Source organism: Malaclemys terrapin, chromosome 9 (assembly GCF_027887155.1).
Source record: "Malaclemys terrapin pileata isolate rMalTer1 chromosome 9, rMalTer1.hap1, whole genome shotgun sequence".
NCBI classification, from domain to species: Eukaryota; Metazoa; Chordata; order Testudines; family Emydidae; genus Malaclemys; species Malaclemys terrapin.
Genome location: NC_071513.1, coordinates 95,479,305 through 95,498,432, shown reverse-complemented (window position 1 = coordinate 95,498,432; position 19,128 = coordinate 95,479,305). Strand labels below are relative to the sequence as shown.

At 43.9% G+C, this 19,128-nt stretch overlaps 1 protein-coding gene across 1 annotated transcript in view; it reads left to right on the top strand.

Moving 5' to 3' along the window:
• PEX5L (peroxisomal biogenesis factor 5 like) overlaps window positions 1-19,128 on the top strand; it is a 164,068-nt gene that overhangs the window by 129,501 nt on the left and 15,439 nt on the right. Inside the window, exons 7-8 of the mRNA XM_054040095.1 lie at window positions 4,189-4,284; window positions 18,926-19,042. Of these exons, the coding sequence (XP_053896070.1) occupies window positions 4,189-4,284; window positions 18,926-19,042 (213 nt within the window). The remainder of the gene's footprint in view (window positions 1-4,188; window positions 4,285-18,925; window positions 19,043-19,128) is intronic.

The following is a 19,128-nucleotide window of genomic DNA, read 5'->3' as shown; positions in this document are numbered from 1 at the left end:
AACATAGAGTACTGACTTCATGGACCACATTGTGTGCAGCCCCACTGGCCACTTCTCCAGTATGCCCATTCCCCTGTTAGAGAAAGCCACAGCAGAACTCTGCTCCTTGGTATGTCTGCCAGCTCTCCATTTCTGGTCCCTTTCCCCCCCCCATCACTAATGAAATGCACGTTTGGAAATTTCTGGAAAAAACATAAGATTTTCCAACTAGCTCAACATGGGAGGTTGGTGCCAAAAGTGGAAGCAGAAGCCAGATGTCCTGGGTCCTTATCCTTTACCTTAATACTGCAGCAGCCATTGAGATCCCAGCCCAGCCATGGGTCACCATAGAGCAGGGGTCGGCAACCTTTCAGAAGTGCTGTGCCGAGTCTTCATTTATTCACTCTGATTTAAGGTTTCGCGTGCCAGTCATACATTTTAACATTTTTAGAAGGTCTCTTTCTATAAGTCTATACTATAGAACTAAACTATTGTTGTATGTAAAGTAAACCAGGTTTTTAAAATGTTTAAAGAAGCTTCATTTAAAATTAAATTAAATTAAAATGCAGAGGCCCCCCGGACCGGTGGCCAGGACTCGGGCAATGTGAGTACCACTGAAAATCAGCTCGCGTGCCGCCTTCGGCACGCGTGCCATAGGTTGCCTACCCCTGCCATGGAGGATAATGGGGAGAGGACTACAACCCCCAGGTATCTGGTCATTGACAGCTAAATCTTAAACTCAATCCAGATGCCAAAGGCATCCAGTGCAGAGCATGAAACAGCAGTTAGGCAGAATCCCTACTGCCCACTTCTAACAGCAATCGTGCCATCTTGTTCTACACTAACAGCAGGTGTTGGTTCAGTGTTCGGTAGCCCAATACAGATTTCATTGCAGTAAACTAACCTCGCTGGCACAAAGACATATGAAGAATATACACACAGTTGGAGCAGACTGGAATCTCAAATGTATGTCATGATTCCAGTTCTTTTAAAAAATCCCTCTGAACATGTAGTCACAAGCGCAGGAATAGATTTAAGGGAGGCAAAGAAACATTCCACACATAAGATTAGAATCTGACCCTTTGTCAGCAGGGCCGGCTCTAGGATTTTTGCCGCCCCAACAAAAACAATTTTGGCCGCCCCCCCTCCCGTTTATTTCTTACCCCACCCCCGGCCCTGCCTCAACTCCGCCCCTTCCTCAAATTCCCAGCCCTGCCTCCTCCCCCCAGGCTCTCAAGCCTAGGAGGGAGGGGTGAAGCAGCGCGCGCACTGCGGCCACTTGGGGTCTCCCCCTCCCTCCCAGGCTCTCAAACCTGGGAGGGAGGGGGAGCAGCGGCGCGCGAATCAGCTGTTTCGTGCGCCATGGCCACTTGGGATCTCCCCCTCCCTCCCAGGTTTGAGAGCCTGGGAGGGAGGGCAAGCAGCGGCGCACGAATCAGCTGTTTCACGAGCCGTGGTGTGCGAGCAGCAGCAGCGGAGGTGAGCTAGGGCGGCCGGGGCACATTTTTAGGGGCGGCCAGAATGCTGCCCCTAGAAATGTGCTGCCCCAAGCACCAGCTTGTTTTGCTGGTGCCTAGAGCCGGCCCTATTTGTCAGTATCCTTCCCCAAAAAGAGAAAAATATTTAGGTACTGAGACTGTGCATTAAGAATATGGCAAAGTGCTGCTTCTCCTGGAGATGAATTCTGTACATTTGCTTATAGGTATACTTCTGATTAGGTTACTTAATCACAACAATGCCCGTACAGCACTTGCTGATACAACACATTTTGTCAGGTTCAAACCTGAATTTCAAAGGAGTGAAGTTACATCAGGGATGAATCTGGTTCATTGTAATTGAATATCACCAAGTACAACCATCAGAAATATAATCATGTAAATTAATGCAATTGGGACCATGGGCAGACAAATAGCTAATGAGTTTTAACCTTAGGCAAGTGTGGGGGTAAGGGATTAGCGGAGTCAGAGAGCAATTTCTATTTGGCAAGGCTAGAGGTCACCATGTGGTTTTCCTTGCAGTGACTTAACATAGTTCTTTGCACTGTGCCTTTTGTACAAAAGCATAATTAGAATTATTTTAATAAAAGAATAGTTGTAGAGGACATTACTAAGGTGCTTCCAGTGGGATAGAGTGGAGAGAAGAGTGTGCTAGGGATGTCAAAAACAACAATCATCCCTTGAGCTCAGCCTATGCAGTCATGGTAACAATGGTAAACCAAGCTCTGGAATGTGCAAGTAGAGACAAAGAGAGAGAGATATTTTCTAATGTGTTGTTAAGACACACAAAGAATAATCTATTTAAAATTAGGGTGGCATATGTTATAGGCAGGACTAGCGGAAAGGGTCTTCAGGGGAAGAACAATGAAGGGAGGAGGAGAATTAAAGTATGCAGGATGGTCAGGCAATAGAGATTGTACCTGTTGAACATAAAACATGGGACAGGATGTTGATATTAAAGATACCCCAAACCTAATCCTACAATCTAAATCCCCACCCCCAATTTTGGGAAAGTTCACATCTGGATCCAAAAATCCATGACTGGTCACTGAACCCAATTCACCATTGCAGTCCTCCAGTTTCACACATTGGTGACTCAGGTCCATTATCTGTAGAGCTGGAAGAACACCCCAGAACTTATTCCTCCAGCCTTTGGGAAAGCCTAGATCTGGATTTAGGTCTGAGCCCTGCATTTCGGAGTCATCTCTTATTATAACTGAAGTCTTCAAGGTACTAAAGGCTTAGAGAAAATCAATACAAAGGAGGTCTTTGTACTAGTGTTCCTGAACCTCAGGACACAGCCTGACAAACAGATACAGCAAGTGCAGAGAAAACAGGTACAACTTTCTCCTGCAGAGGATAGGGAATTAAATGCACCTCCATTATGAAAGAACAATAGTAGAAGCAAACAAAATAGCAGCCAAATACTCCTTCCGTAGCCTAACTTTCACACTTTTCCTCTTCAAGATGTCTCCCTGCTCTCTTTGTAGTCCCCACCCAAAGTCCGAGAACTGTCTAGAAATCCTCTTCTGCCCATTCTGAATCACTTAGATAAGAGTGAGAAAACTGCAAATTGTGAGGTTTGTATATCTGTCCCATGCATTTCCTGTGTGCCAACCAATCCCACATCCTTTTATCATCATAAGGAAAGTCCTCTCCACATATATTTACAACTCAGACCTCTCACGCACTGATTTTTCATTGTAAAAGACTTGCAGACAGAGGCAGGGGAGTACTGTGTATTTTGGGTCTCTTTTAAAAAAATGTATGTAGTGGTATTGTAGCCATGTCGGTCCCAGGATATTAGAGAGACAAGTTGGGGCAGGTAATATTGTTTATTGGAGAAGATAAAAGATAATATATCACCCACCTTGTGTCTTTTAAATTAATGTCTATTTGAAAAAAAAATAAAATACAAATCCACTTGAATGTCTTTTCAAGTAGATTGTAATTTACAGAAATGGCTACAGTGAGATTACATGATAATTTCAGGGAACATGGCATAAATTCAGAAAATGAAGCTTTCAGACAGTCAAGGGGTTTGTCAGTGTAACTAACAGGCACCAGAGAATGTGACCCTCTTTTTAGATAGCGGGGAGTTTGGGGTGATAACACAAAGGGTTCAGGTAATAGAGGCTGAACTGTACAGGATCCAGTTCTCAAACATAAACTTTCAACTACTTAAACCAAGTATTAATCATGTTGAATACAGTCCATTAAAAAATGAAATGGTACCTGTATGACAGCTCTCCTGATTAGGAATTCCAACAGCTACATTTGTCTTGCAGAATGAAGCAAAATGAACCTGCGGGGCGGGGGGGGTGGAGGGAGGAAGGGGAGGTGTGACGATAGCTTATTCGAGGCACAAGCTTTTAATGTTACATAGTCTTTTTAACCATTCTGAAGTTCATTTTCTCTGAAGCTTCAAGGGACTATTTTGGATCTACTTTCACAACCAAAGCTGGGATTTTTCATCATGTCTAAATCCCGAGTGAAAAGGAAACTCTAGGGAATGAGACGTTACTTTGCTCCACTGAAGCAGTGGACACTGCTAAAGCTGTGTCCAGTGTTGGTGGGGATTCACATAGGGAAACACACAGCATCGCACCAGATGAAGGTCACTTTCAAAATTAGTGAAGAAAGAAAGAGAAGGATCTTGAAAGTTTGTGACAAAGCGTGTCATTCTTTCTTATTTATTCTTTATTTCTTTAAGGCACGATTAACCAAAGAGCAGCGTTGGGGAGGTTCACTCCTCTCCAGAAATCATTCCTTGGAGGAGGAATTTGAAAGAGCAAAGGCAGCTGTTGAGGTATCATTTTATTTTCTGCTGTATCTTGGCATAAGGCTGACATTCACCTATGAAACAAACCTGTTCCTGTAATGGGCCAATGCATTCCAAATTCAATCCATAGCACAATTAAAGGAACACCTTAGAATTCGATTACTCAAGGCAGAGGAGAGATACATTTCATGAAATTACTCATTTAAAGTACCATTATCTGCCTTGGGAAAATAAAAGCTAAGCTATACATGGAGATGGGCCTGAATCACAACTCACAATCCAAATTGTCTCTCCCTATAATGGGCCGAGAAAAATTCCCGTGGATTTAAACACTTCAAAAACTTGCGAGTATGAAAACGAAATGCAGATTTTCCCCAGGGATCGGGTATTTGCAACTTACCTGCATGTTCAGTCCATTATAGGCAGGTCTGTGCTCTGAATTCGCATCCAAACCTAGACCAGATCCAGGATTAGAATCTGGTGGAGTTTGTTCAGAGCCATCTCCGTACAGAAGGATAACTTGCTGCTAGACACTGAATGGGTAATTATATGTACACCTCTACCCCGATAGAACGCTGTCCTCGGGAGCCAAAAAATCTTACTGTGTTATAGGTGAAACCGCGTTATATCGAACTTGCTTTGATCCACCGGAGTGTGCAGCCCCGCCTCTCCGGACCACTGCTTACCGTGTTATATCTGAATTAGTGTTATATCGGGTCGCGTTATATTGGGGTAGAGATGAACTTACAACAGTAACCCTGTTCTAAAGCAAGTTAATAAAAATCAGTGATTGCACTTTAACATATAGAGGATTCTCTGTTTTCTCCAGGGTGGTTTTACTAATGGCTTCAGTCCAGAAAACTGCAGGCAAGTGATGTGCAAGTTTCCTCAATGTACCTCAATCCTGTCCTGTAACATCTTTGCCTTTCCAGTGCTGACCAGGAACACTTGACTAATGCAGTCCTGAGCCTTGTTGGACAAAGACAGCTCTTTACCAAATGACGTGTGTTGTGATATGAACCAAAAAGGATTTGGATGGTATCATTGATTCCTAAGCTTTAAACCTCTCAACGGGGTCCCTCAACAGCCTTTCAAACCCCTACAGCCATGATCCATCATTCCTCTGGGACAAAGCCCAGGATGAAATGTGTGAGAACCACAGATAACGTGATCTTGGTTGAGGAAGTTTGGCTGTGAAGCAAGCTTCCAGAGACTGAAATCACCTCTGCAAACACATCTGAACTTTGGGGATGTTTGGAAGCAGATCTAAGTGTTACCATATAGGTCCCAATTCTGCTCTCACACCTGTCTTATGCCTGTGTAATTCCAGTGACTTCAGTGGAGTTATTCTGGGTTTACATTGGTTTACATGAGAACAGAATCAGGCCTTATGGCTGAGTCTGGTCTCTAACTAGAAATGGAGCTCCTCATACACAGATACATTTCATTGGTGCGGTTTATTGTTTATAATAGGATATGGCAATTTGTTTCTCAGTGTTTTAATGCATATAGGAAAAATTCTTGCCTCAGCTTACAAGACTAGATAAACAGAAAGAATTAACTAGAGTTCAGTTTATATATTGAGATATACCTATCTCATAGAGCTGGAAGGGACCTTGAAAGGTCATTGAGTCCAGCCCCCTGCCTTCACTAGTAGGACCAGTTTTGCCCCAGATCCCTAAGTGGCCCCCTCAAGGATTGAACTCACAACCCTAGGTTTAGCAGGCCAATGCTCAAACCACTGAGCTATCCCTCCCCCACTAAGAACATAGAGATGCTACAAACCATACACTGAATGCATTTCTCTTTTACCCCCTAAACCCATTGATTCTTTATTCCTGATCAAAGATTGTTTATCAAGAACTGTTGGTCATGCATGAAAGGTTTTCCGTGCATTCCACATCATGCAAGAGGTGTTTTCGAACCTCACCTGCTCAAAATTCTCTCTATATTTTCAGTCACTTCACTTGGGACACTTATGCTGTAGTCGGTGAGTTAGCAGCGTGGAATCGGATGATAGAGTGCTCAGTGATGCCATCAGTGTTAAAGTCACTGTTGTAAAGTCAGTGTTCTGGCTAACGGTGGTACTGCTCTTGCAACTGGTAGAAGCTAAGCATGGTGACATTCAGCATAAAGACCAAGAGCAATGGTCTGAGGCAAATAAATTGCAAGACACTACTTGCAACATTACTGAAATAGATTACAAGATACAGAGAGGAATATATTGTCAAATGCACCTGCATATTAACAAGGTCATTCTGAGGCAACAAGGACAGATTATTAAAATGCCTTAATGTATTCTGGAAAACAGGTATTAAAAGGGAATCTAATTAAAAGACTCTAACTGTGTAACTGGCAAAGTAACCTTTTTCTGTTTAATATACCAAGTTGGACCAGGTGTTTAAAATGTAAAGGAAAATATGCTTCAGGACCTTACCAGGCACATTTTCATCTGAAGAGGTTTTTTGAAAGGTTGAATTGCCATTCTAGCCAGAACAAAGCAATAAGGAAGCTAGAGTGGTTGAGAATCATTTTCCAGCCCAGCTCAGAAACATTAGCACATTTATAGGGCGAAGCTAGACACTGTCCAAAAATTCATTTTTTATGCTCTTGATGTTTCTATAATACTTTTCAAGTGAGAAATCTTGAAATGGTGAGATTAGTTACAGAACTGATCATGGAGGGAAAGCAAAGTTTAGGATCTTTGTTACCTTTGTGAAAAGGATTTAATTAATAATCTAGAGAGTGAAGATGCCAAACCATCTCCTACCCATGGATCACCTTGGGGATCATCTCAGGTTGTCCAACCTTGCGATGAAATTAGGTCTGTGAGGTAATTTCTTCTTAAAGAGGCGTAAAGAGAATCATACCCTCAGAGAATCTTTAGATAATAAAAGATTGGAGTGAATTACCTTTATAGAGATGTTAGGGATACGCTTGCAGTAACTTGGGTGCTTGCAGGCTTGGCTACTTTTCCTGTCTCTTTGGAAATTAGATTTGAATCTAATCTGAAACTGAAGCCTTCCATTAGGGTGACCAGGTGTCCCGTTTTCGACCAGAACACCTGGTTGAAAAGGGACCCTGTCAATTCCGGTCAGCACCGCCGACCAGGCCATTAAAAGTTCGGTCGGTGGTGCTGCGGCACTAAGGTAGGCTAGTCCCTACCTGTCCTGACTGGCACCACACTGTGTCCCAGAAGTGGCCAGCTGGTCTAGCTTCTAGGCAGGGGGTCCCCGCGCACTGCCCCTGCCCCGAGCATCAGCTCTGCACTCCCGGCCAATGGGACAGTGCCTGTGGGCAAGAGTGGCGCGTGGAGCCTCCTAGCCCCCCTGCCTAGTACTCGGACCTGTTGGCTGCTTCCGGGGCGTGTGCAGCGCAGTGCCAGGACAGGCAGGCAGCCTGCCTTAGCCCCCGTATTGTGTCACTGACCAGGAACCACCCAAGGTAAGCCCATACCCTAAACCCCTGCCCCATCCCTGAGTCCCCCCAACCCAGAGCACCCTCCTGCACCCCAAGCCCCTCATCCCCAGCCCCACCCTGGAGCCCATACCCCCAGGTAGAGCCCTCCCAACCCCCTGCCCCAGCCCAGTGAAAGTGAGTGAGGGAGGAGGAGAGTGAGACACTCAGGGAGGGGGAATGTAGTGAGCGGGGGCGGGGCCTTGGGAAGAGGCAGGGCTAGGGTGTTTGGTTTTGTGCGACTAGAAAGTTGGCAACATCCTTCCAAAAAATTTACCATGGAGATTAAAGAGTTTAAGAAGGGGGTGGAGGGGTTAGAGAGGGCCCAGGTCTGTGGGGTTGCTGTCCTCTCTGAAGGAATGGGGGGGCCAGGGAAGAGATGGGGGTCAGAGAGGACCCAGGTCTGTGGGATCTCTGGCCTCCCTTTTGCGGGGGCTTTGCCCTGTGTGCAGCCAGGGGGCTGCTCCTATTCCTGCCTCTCCCAGAGCTCAGACCACGCTACTACACATACAGGTTCTTGGCCTGGTAGGTCACTTCAGGCCCAGCGCAATGATGTCAGTGGTGTCAATGGTGGGATCTGGGCCAGGCTGGGGCAGGCACGTTGCTTCTCACACTATTGTTGGCAGTTTCCAAATCTGAGTGGCACTGCAACTCCACAGCCAGGTTGCAACACCACTCACTCAAATTTGGCCTGGCCACCCCTCTATCATTTTGGGGGCCCTCTCAAAACTGTGGGCCTGAGGCAAATTCCCACCATAAGGCGGCTTTATGTATTTGCAATTTGTTACAATGGCAGTTTTATCGTCCAGTATGATTTATCCCAACCGGCTAACAAAGTGAATCCAGGAAAGTGCAAACATTTACAGCTTGTGAGAAACTTCTCAGAACTGAAAAGCAACACTGAGGCTACGGCATAGCACATTCACTAGTTTACAGTAGGGTAGACATTAGGTCACTTGTCATATTGCTTCACAAGCTTAAAGAGAACATTCAAATTGTGCACCTTGGTTTCATTCTGTTTGCATCAGTGTTACATTAGCATATTCCAGTGCAACATGGCAGTGACGAGGCATCAAAAATTAGTTAGTAGTTGCAAAACACTATGACAGTGGAGTACCAATATGTGACATCATAACAACATGTGACACTCACGCAGGATGCGGGATCACTGAGAAAATAAGCCTGAGTCTGGAAATATTAAGTCAGGTGGTAACTTTATGCCCTATCCCACAATTCATAGCCACAAAGGGACTACAATAAAGATTGATGAGAATGACAGAACTGGCAGCTTTAGATCATTTCCATAGACTTTAATTCCTTAGTCCCTCCTTTCCCCTACTTCATACTATGCATTCCCAGTTGAGAATGAGTGGGTATCCTTTGGGGAAACACCCTCATTTAAACCGAATGGGTACAATTCTCAAAAGCACCTAAAGAGCTTGTCTACACTTAAAATGTTACAGCAGTGCAGCTGCAACACTGCTGTAATGCTTCAGTGTAGCCTACTTACGATGATGGGAGGGGTTCTCCAATCAGCATAGATAATACACCTCCCTGAGGGTACATCTACACTACAGGGGGGAGTCGATTTAAGATACGCAAATTCAGCTACGTGAATAGCGTAGCTGAATTCGACGTATCGCAGCCGACTTACCCCGCTGTGAGGACGGCGGCAAAATCGACTTCTGCGGCTTCCTGTCGACGGCGCTTACTCCCACCTCCGCTGGTGGAGTAAGAGTGTCGATTCGGGGATCGATTGTCGCGTCCCGACCGGAGGCAATAAATCGATCCCCAAGAGGTCGATTTCTACCCGCCGATTCAGGCGGGTAGTGTAGACCTAGCCAGGCAGTAGATAGGTTGGCAGAACAATTCCTCCGTTGACTTAGCACTGGCTACATGGGGACTTAGGTTGCTTAACTATGATGTTCAGAGGTTCGGAGGCGGATTTTTCACGTCTGAGCAATGTATCTGGATCGATGTCATTTTCTAGGTTAGATCAGTCCTAAGTCTCAGTGAAAGGTAATGGGACTTAGGCTCCTAAGGGCCAGTTTTACAAAGATATTTAGTCACCTAAAGATGCAGATAGGCACCTACTGGGATTTTCAAAAGCACCTGAACAGGTTAGACTCCTAACTGCAATTGATTTCAATAGCACTTAGGCACCTCACCTGCTTAGGCACTTTTGAAAATCCCATTAGGTGCCTAGTTGTATCTATAGGTGTCTAAATACTTTTGAAAATCTGGCCCTACATGCCTAAATCACTTTTGAAAATGGGATTTAGGAGCCTAAAATATTTAGGTACTTTTGAAAATTTTACCTAATATTCCCTGTAAATGCCTGGTGGGAATCCTATATTTGCCTTTATTTAAATTAATAGCTGTAGGTTTTACTAAAAAGACAGACACCTCCCTTTTTCTTTCAGCAAATTATCAAGCTAAGATGACCGTATGATAATTATTTTTGTGCCTTTAAAGAAAAAAAAAATCTCATAGTATTTTGAAGCAGTAATTTTTTTTTTAAAAAAGCAAACCCACTTCATTTTTTTTTTTAAAGCACTGGTCAAGAAGAATCTTCACAAATCGATTTCATTCTGATTAGCTATTTCTTCAGGCAGATCAGTACAGTCAAAATTCTTATCTCAGAAAGCATGAAAGGTTAACAGAAGCAAGTTTAGACATCTGTCAATAAACAGGCTGCTTTCAGGGTTTTGGGTGGGGTTTTTTTTGGTAATTATACATCAGGAAATAGAGAACCAGAGGAATATTTTTGCTGTCAGTTAATGTAACTGTTTCAGTGTTTTTTTTAGAATTAACGGCAATAATAATAGCCTCTTAGATGGAATACCATGTACATGTAAAGAGCCAAATGATAAAATACATACTTCATGATTTTTTGTAACTCTACATAAATGCTCCAAATGGTTTGAGACTGTTAATATAGTAACACATCATCCATGATATTACTATGAAAGCTTCTGTTCATCTTTCATACAAAGATGTTCCCCAGCATTAATTAACTCTGGCAATGCCCCTGTGAGATAGGTGTTGTTTCCCCCATTTCATGGGGTAACAGACAGAAAGGTTAAGTGACGTGCATGAGATCACACAGCAAGTCAGTAGCAGGGAATGGAACTAAGCCCAGGAGCCCTGATGTTAGGGGTGAGATTTTCAAAAGCACTTAGCATTAGCCTTGGGGTATGTCTACACTGCAAAAAGTCAGTGCATTCTTAGTTCAGGTTAGCTAACCCCCATTAGCAAACTTGGGTTAAAATATCAGTGAAGATGGGGCAACTCGGCTTGAGTTCAACTCCATGCTTGAACTGCAGCTGCTAATCCAAATTAAAAGCCAAGTTAGCATGTCTTCACTGCTATTTTAATGTGAGTTAGCCAACCTGAAGTAAGAACAACTATTTTGGCAGTGTAGACATACCCTAACTCTGCTCCCATTGACATCAATAGGAGCAGAGTTAATTCAATGCTGAATGCTTTTGAAACCGCTATCCCTAGAACACCTATTAAATATTGATCCACATCATTAGAGTCGAGTCACTGCCCGTGAATGGTGTTTCTCAGGGTTCAGCATGTCACCCAGCAGTGCCCTAAACTGTAATGCACGGCATAACAACAGTGTGTTGGCTATGTAGCTGTAAACTGGCTAGGGTGCTTTTAGTATGTAATAGAGAATGTTTAAAACAATGAATTTAAGTAGATTAGAGTGGTTTTGAACAGCTATAGCTATAAAAAAAAAATCTACATTTAGAAAGTATCCACACTATTTGATTCCTGTTGAGCAGCAGATCTTTACATGTCCTGAGCAATAAGTGATTTTGCAACATGCTGTGATTAGCAGCATGGATTTAACATTTCCAGGATGTTGCAGAACTGTTCCAAATACAATTTTCCTCTTGCCAGTGGACCTCTCTCATGCTGTAGATCAGTGGTTCTCAGCCAGGGATACGCAAACCTGTATGGGTACGCAGAGGTCTTCCAAGGGGTACATCAACTCATCTAGATATTTACCTAGTTTTACAACAGACTCAGGACCGGCTCTAGGATTTTTGCCGCCCCAAGCAAAAACAATTTTGGCCGCCCCCCCTCCCGTTTTTTTCTTACCCCACCCCCGGCCCCGCCTCAACTCCGCCCCTTCCCCAAATCCCCAGCCCTGCCTCCTCCCCCCAGGCTCTCAAGCCTAGGAGGGAGGGGGTGAAGCAGCGCGCGCGCGCGCCGCGGCCACTTGGGGTCTCCCCCTCCCTCCCAGGCTCTCAAACCTGGGAGGGAGGGCGAGCAGCGGCGCACGAATCAGCTGTTTCACGAGCCGTGGTGTGCGAGCGGCAGCAGCAGAGGTGAGCTAGGGCAGCCGGGGCACATTTTTAGGGGCGGCCAGAATGCCACCCCTAGAAATGTGCTGCCCCAAGCACCAGCTTGTTTTGCTGGTGCCTAGAGCCGGCCCTGAACAGACTACATAAAAAAGCAGTAGCAAAGTCAGTACAAACTAAAATTTTCATACCGACAAAGACTTGTTTATACTGCTCTATATACTATACACTGAAATGTAAGTACAATATTTATATTCCAGTTGATTTATTTTATAATTGTAATAGTAAAAATGAGAACGTCAGCAATTTTTCAGTACTACTGTGCTGTAACACTTTTGTAGTTTTATATCTGATTTTAAAGCAAGTCGTTTTTAAGTGAGGTGAAACTTAGGGTACACAAGACAAAAATCAGACTCCTGAAAGAGGTACACTAGTCTGAAAAGATTGAGAGCCATTGCTGTAGATATCCAAAGGAGTGCAAGCATCTTTATATAATCCCCTTGACATTTTAATGACTTCAGGCAAGCACCTCTGATGTCATTGTAATGCAGATGAAAAAGTGCGTGGTACATTTCTTCACCGTCATTTCTTGCCATTGATATTATTAACAGTCAGATCTATTGCAGTGTCATGGCCAGCTTCCCGTGTACGCAGTACCTGATAAAATGAGCCTGGGCCATATATTTGGTATTGCCATGCCCTGCTTGCCCTGAAACATTGTTTCTTGGTAAAGGATCAAGCAAGGGGAAGCCAAAACAAAACAAAGATGTCTCCTTTAAGAAGGTCTCTGGGAAAGAGCAGTCATCAGGTTCCTAAGGGCCTTACCTCAGGGCCCCAGTTCAGAGCTCCCCAAATTTAGTGTCAGCAAATAAAGTCTCTGGATCCAAACAGGCTAGTCCCCTGGAGCCTGAGAGAGACCACAGTTTGCCTGGCTTCTAGGGCCCTCACTTCTGCTCAGCTCCTTCCTGTGGAAAGAGCCCCACCCCAGGGCAGGCTGGGGGGATCCTTGAATACAAAGGAGCTTACTTCAGCTGCCAACTGTAGACTGCTCCTTCAAGGGGTAGTATACCCCGCCACACACTTCTTCTCATGCACCCATTTACTGGCACCATCGTAGGCCTGGGGACTTATTTGTTTGTCTGGTAATTTTCCCCACAGAGCCCTCCACACACTGGGACACCCATTCCCCTTAACACCAGCAGAGATCCCACTCACAGGCAAGAGTGGATTCTGTGCAGGTCACAGTGCGGATATTGCCAACATCAAATAACATGTCTATTCCCCCAGTACTCCAGCCTGGCTCCCCATGAAACTCATGGGGTATCCATGGAGGTTTTCAGGGCAAAGTGGGTAGCATGGTGCACTTCTGCACTGCTTCATCCTAGATACCTCCAATCTGACTTCCCTCTGTGAGCAGCAGCTGAGGGGACCCATAAGAATCCCAAAAGCTCTATTATTTTTCAGTTCCCCTAGAAACACAGCAGCAGCAAGAAAAAGAAAGGGAGAAAAATTAGCAAATATCTGCAGTGGCCAGAGATGGGACATTAGATGGGGATGTCACTGGTTTATTACACAGAATTCTTTCCCAGGGGTCTGGCTGGTAGGTCTTGCCAACATGCTCATCGATTGCCATATTTGGGGTTGGGAAGGAGTTTTCTCCCAAGCAGCGGCGGCTCCAGGCACCAGCGCTCCAAGCGCATGCCTGGGGCGGCAAGCCGTGGGGGGCACCCTGCCGGTCCCTGCAAGGACAGCAGTCAGGCAGCCTTCGGTGGCTTGCCTGCGGGAGGTCTGCTGGTTCCGCGGATTCGGCAGCAATTCGGCGGCGGGTACGCCGAAGCTGCAGGACCGGCAGACCTCCCACAGGCATGCCGCCGAATCCGTGGGACCGGGGACCTCCTGCAGGCAAGCCGCCGAAGGCAGCCTGCCTGCTGTGCTTGGTGCAGCAAAAAAGCTAGAGCCACCCGTGCTCCCAGGTCAGATTGAAGTTTTTTTGCCTTCCTCTGCAGTATGGGGCACGGGTCACTTGCTGGTTTGAACTAGATTAAGTGGTGGATTCCTTGTAACTTGACATCTTTAAATCAAGATTTGAGAGCTTCAGTAATTTACCCAGAGGTTAGGGACTTACTACAGGAGTGGGTCAGTGAGGTTCTAAGGCCTGTGAGGTGCATGTCAAGCTAGATTATCATGATGGCCCATTAAAGTCTATGAGACTAACAGGGTTAATGTCAGCACAGTATGTATGATACAGAATCTGCTAATATCTGAAATACATTAGCTGGTGTGGTGTAATCTTTAAAAATATTCTGCACTTTCTATTCATCCAAGGATTTCAAAGTACATTACAAAAAACAATTATCAGAACTCTTGGGAGGTAATGCAGGGATACATAGGGATCACTTTACCTACCTCAAAATTGCAGCTAGCTCTAGAGTGGAGCATTAATATCCCACAGCAATACTACAAAGGATAAATAAATTATACCATATTTCATATCAATATGTGAACTTCATTGGGAGTTACAAACATGTAAAGAGAGCAGAATTTGACCCATGACTTAGATTTTAAAAATACAGTATCTTTGCTAATTATATGCAGAGAGAAGAAAGACAAGTGGATTTTTAATAAGTTTTTCCCCCCGTCATTGGTCATATGAATGATTTTGCAAGAAATAATACTAAAAGCAGAATTTCACAGCTATAAATACTGAAGATCAACGTTTGTCACTGGTACCCTGAATTACCTGTTGTTCAAATGACAGCTTGTATAATGGCTGTATTAAAATTTACCTATATAAAGGACATTTTTACACAACCCCTGAATTAAACTCAGAATTTTTACCAAAAGAGATGTGTGTCTTCTCTCTCCTTGAGTGGATGACACACATGGGAATCCTGATTCACAAAGAAATATGGCATGTACCATCAATGACCAATAATTGCACAGTTCAGACAGGTCTGAAGCTGTTGCTTATGATTATGGAGAAAAATACCAGATATTGGCATCCAGATACTGCAGTGACGGGCACATAAGCAATGCCTTGTTAGCCCTCTAGATAGTGCATCTTCCTATAGACTATATAAACAGTCCTGTAAGTTGTAACAATCACTTGTCTATGAGCACAAGCCTTCCTAGCCCTTTATATCTAGTGTCAAATTCTTGCACTGCTGACTCAACCTGGATTTAGTCTGCACGTTCCTCTGTCACTAAACTCCTTTGAGAAGACGTGTTGTTGCATGTCACATTAGTACAGATGAGCTTTGGCCAGACTCAATACTTCGATCACGATACCTCTGTGCATATCAGGAGTGCATATAAGGATGAGCCTTACAATCTTTACAAGACCTTCAGTACCTCTCTCCTCAAATAGTCCTATCAAAATCATTGAGATTAGTCACACTAACACCTTACTGCCAAAGCAAACTCAGGTACTGCGCATTTAGTAATTTCAGTGCAATGAAGATCTGGCCATCCAGTGAATTTTCCCAGCAGAAGGAACTGGAGCATATCTCCAAAGGCTTAGAGATGCACTCTTCTTTGGGATTACTTGTCCCCCTTTTCTCCTAGTACATGAATGGTGAAAATGTGGCACCTTAACTTGGAGTCTCTTTTTTTCTGCGGAGGTGCTTGTATTTCTCAGCATGATTTGTGGCAACCACAGTCATTGCTTCACTCTGTTTATTACAGCCACTAAATCTCAGTCTCATTTCAGACTCTTAATGTGCTTGTTCTGTAGTTGCCTCTTTTCCTTTCCTTTCCTTTGAACTTCTCACTGTTCTCATTGCTATAATATTTAACCAGCTACTACAGGTCTCTCTCTGATACAGCATATGATGCAATGTTAGGATTTCTCTTCCTGTATCACACAGCCTCATTTACATTATTCCACTTGAGTAAACATCCTGACTCTAAGGGTATGTCTACACTGCAAAACAAAACAACCCCTCCCCCAAAAACCAGCCCCACCGCAGCATATCTCAGAGCCTGCATCAACTGACTTGGGCTTGCGGGGCTCTCGCTACAGGGCTAATAATAGCAGTGTAGACATGGCTGCTTACGCTAGAGCCTAGGCTCAGAGACAGACCCTCTTTCCCCCTTGCTGGGTTTCAGAGCCTGGACTCCAGCTCATCTACACTATTTTTAGCCCTGTACAGCAAGCTTGAGTCAGTTGACCCAGGCTCTGAGACTCGCTGCCACAGGTTTTTAGTTGCAGTGTGGACGTACCTAAACTTTCTACCTCTTCCTCTTTGAATTTGAGAATTAATGCTCAATACACCAAAAGGCATAGGATACGGATCCTCTTCTGAGCTGTTTTGTCTGCATTCTTTAGCATCATATGTGCTCAGTTGGTTTTTTGGAAGGGACAAACTTTACTGCATTCATTTTATGTAACAATTTGCTTCTATTGCCAACAAGATGCAGCCTAAGCTACAGCAAATCCTGCGTCACAGAGAACATATGCTACCTATGTGATAAGGGTTTCATGTTAAAGGAACACACCTATGAGAGATGAAATTTAATTACATCAGGGTCCAAACCTGCCATCCTCATTCACTCCAAGTAGTGGGATTATTCATGGAGAGAAGTACTGTTCAGTGTGAGAGAGTGGCAGAATCAGACCTGTGACGGAAAGGAACTGAATGTTTATTATGTATTTGAAGTTACATCAACAGCCAAAGAGATTAGGGTGGGTGCTGTGGGAATTTTATAAATCTAAATTAAATAAAATCTCTCTCTTTATCCTAAGAGAGAAGGTCAAAATTGTGTCTGAATGGAATCCAGCTACCACAAGGGAAAATATATTACACCTTCTCACCAGATTTCACCTCTTTACAAAGAACAAAGCAATGGTTCAGATCCTCTGCTACAACCATAAAGTGCACTCCATAGCTCAGGATGGGAGCTTCAAACGTAGCTTTTGTGCTTTCCGAATCCTGTCCTTGCTGCACACCAAGATGATCCCCTGGCATAATTTAGGGCAGGCTGAGGGCTGCTGCAAATTATACCCACTGCCAATGGCCACAAGAGGCCAATACTACAACTAGAGATGACTGGGGCATAGCACCATCCAGTCCATGCCCCCTATTCCCAGACATTCCTCCTCAGGGAGGATGGGCTGCAGAGGAACTCCAATGCTGGCTCTACACCATGATCCTCCCATGGTGAGTTATGATGTCTCCATGTCCAAATTCTGCTAGGAATATGGTACAAAACCTCTGCCTCGCTCCTGTGGAGCTGGGCCTAAATGTTAGAAAGTCTGCAAATGAACAGCTGACACATCCAGCCACTTCTTCATAGCCATATAATCACCGATCATTCGTAATCACTCCAACTGGCTGCACTGCCCACACAACGTTAACTCCCAAGCTCCCCATGGCAATGGGAGCTAGGGTCAGGCATCTTCTTGATATGCAGTAGAGTGAAAGGAAACCCATTTATGGCTAAGCCACTAAAAATTTAATGAATAAATGTTTCGAGTGCTTAACATTTATAACACGAGCGCTTGAGTAGCTCAACTATCAATTACAGAGCCTCATAACTTCCCAAAACTTCGGAGCTAAACATGCTCATTGCCTCCACTGAGTTCCTAAGTTCTCCCGGGTAGTGGGAATGAAGAGGCAGACAATGACTATACAGCTCCTTAACATTTTGGGGATGTCCTGAAACACTGGGTCTTAGCCACACCAATGAAGTGTTTATGCCTTAAAAATTGTAAGTGCGGATTGTGAAAGTAATTTCCAAATTTAAATTAGTAAGTAGCTAAGAATTTTAAGCATTCCAAGTGCTGATGGATTATCACCAGCGCTGCAGTTGATGATTTAGTGCTATAAACACCTGTTTCTGACTCACCTATTTTTATTTTCATCAAAAAGCAATATGGCAAGCAGAGCCACAGACAGGAAACATGTTCTGAATATAATAATCTTGAGTTTATATAGCATCTTTTATCACCTCTCCAAATCTCCCACCACTTCCACTGCTTTGAGCTTGATTGTATGGGCTTTTTTAGGGATGAAGTGATAAGATCCCAATTTCTTTTCCTACAGAAACATGGCATCATTCACCAGTCTATCATATGCACTATTATGACTTTAAATCTAAAGGGATAATGTCAAGTAGTTCAAAGCCAAAAATCTGACCTCCCTTAAAATCCTTATCTGCTGGTAATCTCTGGTTTGGTTTTACACTTGCGACTGATTTAGCAGTGTCCTTTAGATACTGTGAGCTAGTTTCTAACACTAGGTGCATGGAAATCAATCTCAGAGAAGAACCTTAATGGAAGGATTTTTTTAACATTTTATTCTTTCAGCCGATAACCTCACTGCACTTAGACAAACATTAAGATTCACAACCCTGCTCTGAGATAGGCAAGGATTATATAGCTCAGAATATCAGGATTTAGACTAGACAGACAAGGGGGAGGTAGTAACTTTTATTGGACTAGCGTCTGTTGATGAAAGAAACAAGCTTTCAAGATCACTGAAGTCTTCTTTAGAGATGAAAATTTGTGATTTGCCTAAAATCATACAGTAAATTAGGGGAAGAGCTCCGAGTCATGGGTGCTAACACCTAGATCATACCGTACTTCTAAAATGTCACTGAAACTTGTAACTAAGGAGGGCACGGGAGCCTTGCCTAATCCAAAAAGGATTTTACACCAAACGGGCCCCAAGATGTTCAGAAAACATGAGTTACTCCTCAAATCTGTCATTGTTGCCTTTCACCTTTTGTCACTTAAACTTACAACCTTGAAAATTTAACACCAACTGAAGTCATTTGAAGATGACCCTGTATATAAGTTTTCATATTTGGAGGATCAAAAGCAGGTGGCATTTTCTTAGAAAGTTTCTTTAATTTCTCTCTCTTTCTTCCCCTTGCCCCTTTTCTTTTTTTCCTAGTCAGACACAGAGTTTTGGGATAAGATGCAAGCTGAATGGGAAGAAATGGCTCAGAGAAACTGGATTTCAGAGAACCAAGAAGCGCGCGGCCAAGTAACTGTCTCGACCAGTGAGAAGGTAACATCAGTAACCCGCTAACACAGCATATCGTTTCTGTGCAGGTTTTAGAGTCACTCTCCTTGGTGTCTATGAGAGTGAAACAA